The sequence below is a fragment of the Prunus dulcis genome, chromosome 5, assembly GCF_902201215.1.
Source record: "Prunus dulcis chromosome 5, ALMONDv2, whole genome shotgun sequence".
Taxonomy (NCBI): Eukaryota; Viridiplantae; Streptophyta; class Magnoliopsida; order Rosales; family Rosaceae; genus Prunus; species Prunus dulcis.
The window spans coordinates 6,269,809-6,281,696 of NC_047654.1; the positions used below are offsets into that span (position 1 = coordinate 6,269,809).

Here is an 11,888-nt window from a genome sequence, read left to right on the forward strand (position 1 = left end):
TATTGGTGAATATATGGTTTTGATGGCATACGCATTCTACCAAACTAGTTTAAGTAATCCAGCTGTCAGACTTGTTTGTTTATTGTAAGAACCCAAAACAAAATATCTAAAAAGAAAGAAAATATCTAAAAAGTAAGGAAAATATCTTTTAGCGAAAAGATAATTTTGCCCTTGTATTATTTAATAGGGGAAATTTTAACTTTTTGATTGAGAAAGAATTTGGGAATTCCGCTTGCGCCATTGCGTAGAGCATGGCGAAAGGAGTCCATAGACACGGAGTGGGGCCGAATCGGAGTTGTAACGAAAACGTTATGGTCAAAAGAGTCTCAGTGGCATAACCGTAAATATTTCGAAGTTGCATCTATATAAACCCAGACTCTGCGCGAAACGGGCCGCGACTTCCAGAGGGTGCTGGCGCCGCCTCCAAGCTCCAATGGCCACGGGACCGGTGGCGTTGGAACCGCCATCGAGTCCTCTACCTTCTCCAACCGACATCAACCCCGGGGACGCCCTGATCTGGCCGGAAAATCGTGTTTTCCGACGGAGGTTCTCCTTCGTTTCTCCACCAAATCGATCGAGTAAGGTATGGTTTCTCAGCTATTTTTCGTGATCTAGCTGATGGGTGTATGGGGTTCGATCGATTTTAGCTCTAAGGGGTTCGATTTTGAACTTGAAAATTCGGCCGAACTTCGGCCCTTCGAAACTACTGTATCCGGTCACTTTTTGGGGGTGGTCCAAGAACAAAAGTGACTCCAAATAGGGTGTTTTACCTAGGGTAGGAGTTTGGAGTCTTGGTTCCGAGATTTTTCGGCCACCCGAAATCGCTTTGGACACCCGATCTGTCCCGCGCGTGTGGCGGCGCGTGGCCCAGGGTGGTGGCACGGCTCTGGCCAGTTTTGAGGTCCTCGTGTCGTCACGAGCGCGTGGGATTTCGCGGATCTCGATTCGGAGTCCGTTTGAGCCCCGAACGGATTTTCCATATCGCGCGATCCGTGGGTGCAGTGTCGTGTAATCGTTGGATCGCGCTGAATTTTGGATATGTCGGCCTACGTGATTTCAGGATCGCGTAGGATTCGACGGATCGCGAATCGGAGTCCCGGATACTCCGGAATCGCGAACCCTGGGGCTAGGGTTAGGGTTTTAAGCGATAACTCGATTTTGGTCAATCCGACCGTCCGATTCGGACCAAATTCGCAGAACATGGTTCCCGCTGTATGAGAAACCTTCAGGGAACCCCAGATTGGCCATCAGAGATCATGGACCCACGGGGTCCCGAGTCGTCCGATCGGTCAGTGTATCGATTAGCTGAGCGTCGGACCTTTTAAAACAGGGCCAAATGTCTGAAAAGGCTAGTGTGGGCTCAGGAGTAACTTGGAATTGAACGCACGTACTTTTAGGAGCCGGGGGTAGGGTGTTTAATTGGAATTCGTTTTATTCAGCAGTTTATTAATTTAATCTTTATGGATAATCAGGCATCAGAGGTCCAGCCGATCAGCATGAGGAAACTTCAAAGGGTCAAATTAGCTTAGACCAGCTGTGAGTGGACTTTCTTACAAAATATTCGATATAGATAAGTTATATAAATGAGTATACAGATGATTTTATACAAAGAATTTTATCTCGATTTTATATAAAAAGGGTTTTTATAAATAAGTTATTATAAGCATATTTTATTATTTGATCTTGAATATGTATTTTGCAAACTTTTGAGCATGTTTTATACTGTTAAATATTTCGAGTTACATATATGATGGCAGTTATGCTTAGTGGCATACCTTGAGTTTTGTATAACAGAATAGCAACAGCATTCAGACTATAGTCATTTTATCAGATTTCAGAAAGTTACCAGATTTTCTATTTAGACCACCATGTACCCGTTTCTTTATGGTGATTACCCAGAGTCGGACCGATGTCTACGGACATCCAGTCTGATTATAGTTCAGTCAGTGCACTTGACTTTGCCTCACGAATTTCGGGGACGCTCGGACCGTGAGTGCCAGGATTTGCGGCTCGGCAGACTTGGTGTCCCAAGACCTGCCAGGATTGCGGCTCGGCTGACTCTGTGTCCCCGAGACCTGCCAGGATTGCGGATCAGGCTGACTACGGTCCCCTGCATCCTGCCAGAGCGACTCGAGCTGACTTGGTGTCCTCGAGGAATCTGCCGGCAGATCAGGCTGATCATAGTCCCCTGATTTCGCCAGTTTGCGGCTCGGGAAGCCTGTGTGACGCCCGAGACCTGCCAGGGAATTGACGGAAATGACAGGGGTACGAACTGGTGGTATTTTCAAAGGATTTTGAGTTCTTTTATTTAAATATGATTTTCAGTTATTTTAAATCAGCTTTTCTGATTTTTCAAGCATAGGTACCCTTATATTTGTTCAGTTATGCAAGGTTTGAGTACAGAATTTTTATACATGTTGATTTCAGCACTCTTATGCAAGCTTTGATTTCAGTGGTTTTTGTATGAAACTTTCGAGCTTGAATATGGCTGATATAGAATGCCTTGAGTTGAATATACTTGATGTAGAGAGTACGTTTTCAGTATTATTTAGCTAAATTTCTTTTTACAATGGGGGATATTATGATTATGAAAACTGTTTTGAAGAACATTATTTTTGTCCACTCACATTTCCAACTTGTTTTTCACCCCCAGACCGTAGAAGTACGCGGGATCCACCACCGGGCCATTCTTAGCTTCCATGTCTCAAACCAGGTATGGTGTTGTAGAAATCCTCACAACCCTGAGGGACTCAGAGAACGCTCTGATATCCAGATGGAAATGTAGTGATTAGAGTTGAAATTGATTACTGGAAACATTCTGGCTGTTGGGTGAAATATTTGAGATTGTTTGACAGGTGAAAAATTTTGGAATTTGGTCAAAATACAGAGGAGACTCTGCCGAATTTTCGGCAGAAGTCTACGGAAAATTTAAGGAGAAATTGAAGTAAGAAGGGTAAAAAGGTCATTTGTGCCCGACATTCGCCAGGTGTCGGACACGCACAGGACTTGGCTCGAATTCCAAAGTGGAAATTGGGTCGGGTCCTGTCATTTATACTTCAAGATCTTAGACCCCAAAAATCAGAAAAAAAAAATATTCTGAGATCAAGTAACGGGACAAAACTTTTCAACGGTTATAAATGAAAAGTCATGATTTAACGGTTATTTTAACTCCGATTTTGATGATTTTTTACAGCTACACTCCTTGACCCTATATGAATACAATGAACTAACTCGACCGTCAATTTCAAATATATATATATATATATATATGTGTGTGTGTGTGTGTGTGTGTGTGTGTATATATATATATATTATATTATAAAATAATATATATTTGCGCGATGAGAGATACCCCTGTCGTCGCGCAAAATTTCATCGTGTGACGGATGTTAGGTTGTTGCACAATGTTTTAACTTTATGCGACGAGTGTATTGTGGGTCGCGCAAACTATGTGCGACGAGGATTAATTCGTCGCACAAGGATTTCGCGCCATTTACTTATTTAGGTCAAATTGTGTATCATTTTCATTTTTTAAAAATGTTTTGTGTCAATATTTTTCAAACTTTGTATGAAAAGGGTTTGGATATATTTATTTATCAATGTTTTATAGCAATTTTTTTTTTCATTTTTTTGTGTATGTCAATTTATTTAATAACGTCTCACGCGGTTGTTGTTGCGTTGATCTAACTCGCTTATTCTTTTTTTTTTTTTTTTTTTATAAAGTGAAGTGATAAACTTTCATAAACTCATGAAAAGTCAATCAAAGTTAGAATTGGATACAACCCCCTTAGGTTAGATTGTTTATCATTTTCATTTTTTAAAAGTGTTTTGTCAAAATAAATTTAAAAATTATTATTAAAAGGGTTTGGATATATTGATTTACCAATGTTTTATAACTAAATTTATTTTAATAATGTTTCATTTCTCCACATATATATAAGGTTTGGATATAACAACTACATATATTCAAACATTTGTATTACACAAAATCTGTACACTAGCATAATAAAATTACAAAAAAATTCATTATTCATCATCTGAACTATAATAACTTTCGTTATCGTCGCTATCATCACTTTCGGTCTCCCAATCCTCCTCCTCCTCTATAACTACATCATCGTCGTTGCTCGGGCCCACTGCAACATCGAATCTTGGAAGATCACCGAGGTCAATTGTAATTGACTGAATCGGTATTTCGATTGAAGACACTCCTTGTATTTGAAACGGTTCTTGTATAACATGTGTATCTCGAAGTGTTTCCGCATCATTTTCCATTGAAGATTCTAAACGTTGGTCAGCCACATTGTCGACGTCGTTGTCAGTTGGGTCTAGTTCTGGTATAGTATACACGTTCCTTTGATCCATCTTCTGAACAACTTTCCAACTGCTCCCAGCTTTAGGGTCATCTAGATACACAATTTGTGTTGCCATGTTTGCCAAAATGTAAGGGTCGTCATCATACCAAGTTCTGTTAATGTTCACAGATAGTAAGCCATGGTCGATTTTAACACTTCCCGGCCTATTTGGGTTGCTATCAAACCATCGACACTTAAACATGATCACTTGGTATCAATCTTTGTAAAGCAATTGAACGACAGTTGTGAGTTTGCCATAGAAATCAATGTTCGTACTTTGCCTCCACCTGGGACATGGACACCGCTGTTTTGCGTACACAACTTGTCATCTCGTGCAGCCCCCAAAAATTTGACGCCGTTAATATAACAACCCGAAAACAATTCAGCGCGAATCGGGCCGAACGCCAAGTTATATAACTCATCACTGTAAGTGGGGGAATTCGATGATTTCAACTTATTCACCTAATATAATACAAAACCATTCACATGTTAGTTTGACAAAATTAAATACTACAATTTATATTTGTCAAATACAAAACACTTATAACTTACAGAATCCAAAAACCATTGTGGAAACAATTCACGGTGTTTCTGGGCAACTAAATGTGATGGATGTTCTCGCTTCATCATCTCTTCATGCTCATCTAAGTATGCCATTATCTCATCACAATTGTTCAGTACGAACCAATGCGCTACCTCCATGTCATTTCTAGAAAACGACTCTCCTCGTCCAGGATCTCCAAAGGGTCGTGCGCTTTGGGCAAAAACAGAAAGTTTTTCCTTTCTCATACCTCCGTCATTATTGCGCTGAGGACGATTGAAAGCCGTCTCCACATCTTTTAAATACATTCCACAGAAAGTAAGCGACTCATATTGAACCCAAGCCTCTATAATTGATCCTTCGGGCTTTCGCCCTGTTGCGTACACTTTTTTTCAGCTCTCCGAGAAGCCTGTCAAAATAAAACGATATGATACAAATTAGCAAGCCTGTGATAATGATGCATACACAAACGATAAAGATTATATACCTTTCTATTGGATACATCCAGCGATAGTTGACAGGACCAGCAAGCAATGCCTCTTTTGGCAAGTGAACCATCACGTGCATCATACTTGTGAAGAAAGCTGGAGGAAATATCATCTCAAACTTGCATAGGACTTGGACAATGTCATGGCGCAACTGAAACTTGTATGTCTTTCACAATGTTTTTTCCATCAGTTGGGAAAAAAATCTGGACAACAACATGATTGGCTTCACAACATCTTCTAGAATTAGATGTTGAATACCCACAGGAAGTAGGCGTTGAATAAACACATGGCAGTCATGGCTCTTTAGTCCAGTAAATTTACCCCCGTCAACATTCACGCAACGTGCGATATTAGAAGCATACCCATCAGGAAACTTTACAGACGATACAAACTTTAGAAACTCTTTTTTGTCATTCGGTTTCATAGAAAAGAATGCAAGATCCCTTCTAGCTTTATCACTGTCCCTGTTCATCCATAAACCCCTTCGTATGCCCATTCTTTCCAAATCAAGACGGGCTTTGATTGTGTCCTTTGTCTTGCCATCGATATCTAGAATCGTGCCCACCAATGTGTCAAATACATTTTTCTCAACATGCATCACATCTAGATTGTGCCTCAATTTGAGTTTCGACCAATATGGGAGCTCAAAAAACATAGGCTTGTGCGTCCAGTTCATATGTGTAGAAGGTCTGGTCCGACTAACTGTTTTTCCGAACGGAGCAAAATCCAAACGGTTAAGCTGTTCCAAGATCTCATCACCGGACCATTCTCTAGGTCTGAGGCGACGCTCTGTGTTCCCGTCGAACTCTTTATCTTTTTCCCGCCACTCGTGGTCCCATGGCAACCATCTCCGATGACCAAGGTAACAAACTTTTCCGCGTGCCAACCAGAAGTTACATCTTCCTTGCATACAGGACATACCATATAACCCTTTGTGCTCCACCCAGAAACCATTGCATATGCTGAAAAATCATTCACAATCCACATAACTGCTGCCTGCAAAGTGAACATCTTCCCATTTGATTTATCGTACGTGTGAACACCGTTTGTCCATAAATCCTTCAGCTCATCAACCAGCGGCCTTAAGTAAACATCGATTGACCTCCTAGGATCCTTAGTTATCTAAACAATCATCATCATGTATTCTTTTTTCATGCATTTCCAAGGCAGCAAATTATATGGGAATACAAAAATCGGCCAAGTGATGTGGTGTTGGTTTAGAACCCCATACGGATTGAATCCGTCAGTGGCAAGTCCCAATCTCACATTTCGGGGATCAGCAGCAAACTCGGGGAATGTTCGATCGAACTCTTTCCATGCCTCCCCATCTGCAGGATGCCGCATCACATTATCGTCTACCCGTTTTTCTTTATGTCATCTCATGTCTGTGGCAGTATGCGTCGACATATACAATTGTTGTAACCTAGGTTTCAGGGGCAGATAACGCATGACTTTTTGTGGGATCTTACCTGTTCTATTCTGAGATGTCATTTTGAACCTCGACTCATTGCATATAGGGCATGTATCCAACGTTTCATGCTCTTTGTAGAATAACATGCAATTATTTTTGCAATAATGAATTTTTCATAACCCAATCCAAGACCATTCAACACCTTTTGCGCTTGTTTATGGTCTTTCGGCAAACAATTGTCCGTCGGAAGCATTCTCTTGAAAACCTCCAAAAAGTAATCGAAACACAGGTTCGACATACGATACTTTATTTTTCCGTGCATTAGCTCTACAATGCCCGTGAGAACGGAAAAGCTCTCGCACCCCGGGTATAACTCTTGGTTGGCATTTTTTAACAGTTTTTCATATTGTTCAAACTCCGCACTGTCTATTGGTGTAGGCACGTCATCTTCCCTTTCGTGATTGATGTTGGTCGATGCAAATGGAAAAGCATCCTGTATAATATCCATGACTTGATCATTAGGATCCACAATAGGTTCAACATTATCCATTCTTGTGGCATCTGAAGACGAAGCATGGTCTAATTGTTCCCCATGAAGGTTCCAAATGCTATATGTCTCAATCATTCCATTCATTACTAAATGAAATCCAACATTTTCAATTGTCTCCCACAACGTATTATTATACCTCCTACAAGGATAACGGATTCTAGTTGCACCCGGGTTGTGTCTACGTGCAAACTCAATAAAATCCTCGATTCCGTCCAAGTATTCATCTGATCATCTATTCGGGTTATGTATCCACCTTCTGCTCATAATTCTTGAAACCACAATAACAACACAACAATCACAACAACTTCATAAGAAATTATAATGTCACCTTATGCCTCCGGTAAGGGCCCTATCCCATTCGGGAATGCATAGTCCTATCACGTAACCTACGGTTACATGAGATTAGATTTCGACATTGATGAATTTCGGCAGCATCTCGATACAGTTCTTGAGGTGGGCATAGGTATAAATACTTACGTACCACCCGAAGAATGTACCGAGATGACACCGAAATCTCCACAATCGAAACCTAATCCTGTAACCGTAGATACGTGACAACACTATGCATTACCAAATTGTCCAAATAATGGGGCAATTCAAGAATTAATTGGACCGCGGTCATGCTTTACGCATCCATGTACGAAATCCAACTAATCTCAAATGGGAAACTAAGTGTTACTAAATATACAAATAAAAGTACGAAGTTAATTTCAATTAACTTCGTACATCACAACACATTGTGCTACGTCACGCACAATTTAACAACATAATATAAATATAACTTCACAAAAAAAATATAAACATAACAAACCAACTTTAACATTTTTAATATATAAAACGAATAAAATACCTTCTCAATCGTTCTCCACCATCACTAATTACAAATATCCCTAACGAGAACAAAATTAATAGCGTTAGTACGAATTTACATTAATACTTTTAAACTAACGATAAAAAATACTTACCCAATGAACGTACTGAATTCCCAGCAGAGTCAGCGGCAGAGAGGTTGAGAGAGAGGCAGAATGCTATATTTTTTGCATTCTGCCTCTACAATGGCAGAATTCTAATATAAAGAAGAAGGACTTTGCGCGACGAACCATTGATTTCGTCACGCAAATTGCCGTCGCACAAAATAATTTTTTTCGTCGCGCAAGCATTGGTCGACATTAAACTTTTGCGTCACGCATGACATTTTCGTCGCACAAACTTTCGTCGCTCAAATTATAATTATCATCGCGCAAAAACAACATTCCGTCGCGCAAGAATGTACCGACATCAAACTTTACGCGATGAAAACTACTTCCGTAGCACCAAAAAAAAAAATATCCCCCCTCAATTATTTAGGTGCCAAAAAAAAAAAATGATCCCTCGGTTTCTTACTCCACGATAAACGATTTGGTCGCGCTAAGCTGTCTTTTGCGAAGAAACCTGTCGTCGCACAAGTTTTCGCAACCAATTAACGGGATCCACTGTTTTGTGTTCACCTTTACACGACGAAGTGTCCCATAGTCACGCTAGGTTTTCTTACGCGATGATTCTTCTCACCGCGCAAGTGTTTGGGGCCAACAAAAAAACCCGGGTTTTTTTCCCCTCACTTTGCGCGATGAAGTTAAATTTCTGTCGCGCTAAGAGGTTTTGCGCTTCGAAAAATTTGGTCGCGCAAGTTTTGAATATTTTGCGCGACGAAACTTTTGTTCCTTCGCTGTAGTGCATTTTCGCGACGAACTTGTATTTGTCGCGCAAAATCTTGTCGCGCAAATAGTAAAACGTAGTAGTGATACCAAATGCCCCCTTAGTTACTCGGTAGGTTTTATGAGTTCATTGATTGGGTTTGCTGCATTTTTCTCACTCAGATCATCGTCACTAAGAACTTGAAGCAAAGGCTATAAATAATAACAATTTTACTTGTCAGGCCTTTTCCCATACATAGTCAAAGATTAACGCCCTCAAGATTTGGCTGTGTTCCCAAAAGCCATGAATATATGCCGTATTTGTACTTGTTAGGTACCGTGATTCGATCTTATGAAGATAAAGGCAAAGAGTAGCTTGGACAAATAGTCTTTTATAGACAAACAAACAGTTGTTCTGTTTCATTGAGTTTCTGCATCCCAGAATGTCTTGAAGCACATGACTGGACTTCAAATATCCCTATGATATCACACATTTATGGTAACCACCACAAAACGTCAGCTGCCAGAGAGAGGCTTTGGAATCAGATAGAGATGAAAATGGAATGACTCAATATTCCATTCAGCAAGTGATGCCTGATGGCATATTGGTCCAGTTCCTCTGGTGCTGTTAGCTCATTTGGAATTTACTTGCTGTCAGTTAGTCTTTTTCTTTTTTCTTTTTGTGGGTTTTGGATTTATCATATGCTATTTAGATAGTAAGTGGAGCAATCCCATTAATGTTTGAATAAAAATAAATAAATATATTTTTTTAATGTTTTGAGAAAGACAATTTGGAACAAGAAATGAAAGCCAATTCACCACAAAACTGAAAACATACATAGAGCTTTTGACAAGTTGAGCCAGAAGTATACATATGTGCCAAGTTTTATTGATCTCGATTCAAGATGAAGGACTAGGCAAACAAGAAGCCATTTGCAGTCCCTCTCTTTCAAGTTTTAACCTAGTCAAGTTATTTGCCTTGCTCGTATACAATTTTTTCACATTAGATCCTTGATCTTGAAGCAACCTCACTAAACTTCTCTTTGCATTTTCTCTAAATGGGCAGTTAGATGCCAAGAACCCATCCACCAAATGCAAGTATGCCTCCAAGTCATGGCAGCAAGCCACATCTGCATTTGGCTTCAAATAAGGTGACATTTTTGTGTCAACCCTTAATTCTGTCCCAACATGTGAGTATGCCAAAGGCATGTTCCTGTCAATCATGTCGACGAATCCTCCAACCTTTGCGCTCTTCAGCTTCTCCTCAAGCACTCCTTCACCGATGAATATGCCGGGAACCCTTGTGATCACGTCTTGGGAGTTCACAATCCTTAGAACCTTCACGTTCTTGTCGTCCATTCGCTTCGTGAAGCCCCGGTTGCCCACCCGGGGTCCGCCGAAGGAGAACACCGCCACCGATGGCATCTCCTCCGCGCATGTCTTGAGCTCGTCGCCTACTAACAAGGCTATGGCAGCGCCAAGGCTGTGTCCTGTCACAGTTATGCTTAGTGTCTCCCCTTTGTATTGCTCCATCAGCCTCTTGACCTCTTCCACCACTGACTCGGAAAGGCTGGGCACGTGCTCCCCACCTGTTTTGTAAAGACTCAGAAATCCGCATTCCACTTTTGCTTGTGCTTGCTCTCCACCTTCGGTCGAGGGCATCTGAATGAGTTGGGCCCTCAAATTCTCAGCCCACTCGAGACACGTGGAGGTCCCACGGAGGGCAATAACGATATCCCGTCTTCCCATCCGTGAAATCTCCCGCTTGTCATCACATACCGCAACATACCCGATCCAGCTCGACCGCTGAGTCATCCAACCGAGATCCGGTGCCACGTCATCGACCCAATCGGGCAGCCCGATAGATGACGTAGCGTAAAGGCTCTTGGTCACCTTATAAGATCTATCCGGCAACGCCACGTGGCGAGGCAATTGAGCCTCCTCTGCTGACATGGCCGGATTCGAATGAAACGAATGATAAGCCGCCTGAATAAACTCGCCATATCTGACGACCTCTCGCCGGAGATTCTGGTCGAGCGGGTCGAGCAGCCCGGCCCAGTTATTTGACCCGTGATACTCGCGCCACCGGGTGCCCAGGTTGTTCCTCGGAGAGTACTCTCCAGTTTTGGACAAGAGGCGCTGGAGGCGGTTGAGGTGCCTCGGAGACATTTCTTCAGCTGCCTTCACTTGCGGCCATAGCCTGGCCAAATTGAGCCCTTCAAGGAGCCCCTTTCCCCTGTTTTCCACCGACCTAGTATTCTGATCCTTGTAATTCTCAAGATCGGGTTGTGGGTCGAGCTGAGTTTTGGTTGGGGGTTGGGTCTGGAGGAGCTTGTCGAGGTTGGCGAGGTGGAGCCTGGTCGCCTCGGTCGAGGTAGAAACGGCTTTGCGAGAAATGGTCTGTGAAGAAACAGAGGCTGCAGCAGAGTAAGAGCAAGAAGAAGGCGTTCTTGTTAATGGGTTCAATGGAGATGTGTAGTTTCTGAAGCTAGCTCTTCTGGCCAGAGACAGGTTCAGATTGTGAGCTGGAAGAGTTGATCCAACTTGCATCATGAAGAAGAAGAAGTCGTTTGCAGAGCAATTAAGGAAGGAGAGAGAGAGAGAGAGAGAGAGAGAGAGAGAGAGAGAGAGAGAGAGAGAGAGAGAGAGAGCGAGAGGAGAGAGAGACTGTCGATTTACAATTAAGTGGGATTTGAAATGATCAAAGGAGGCATATATAAACCGTTGGTTTACTAAATGCCCATAGTTTTTCCCATTATTACGGAAATGGCATCTGACTCTGTACGAAACAAATATTATTGACCTTTTCGCTGTTTATTGTTTTTGGACACACAAGCCAGGATCGTTCCGAAAAGTCTGCGTCCAGTCTC

The 11,888-nt window shown here is 41.8% G+C and overlaps 1 protein-coding gene across 1 annotated transcript; it reads right to left on the reverse strand.

The window, feature by feature from the left end:
* Positions 1-9,832: 9,832 nt before the first annotated feature.
* On the reverse strand, positions 9,833-11,654 carry LOC117627862 (phospholipase A1-Ibeta2, chloroplastic). The gene has a single exon (XM_034360129.1). The coding sequence runs from the start codon at positions 11,569-11,571 to the stop codon at positions 9,919-9,921; it is 1,653 nt and encodes a 550-aa protein (XP_034216020.1). The 5' UTR covers positions 11,572-11,654; the 3' UTR covers positions 9,833-9,918.
* Between the last annotated feature and the right edge of the window lie 234 nt (positions 11,655-11,888).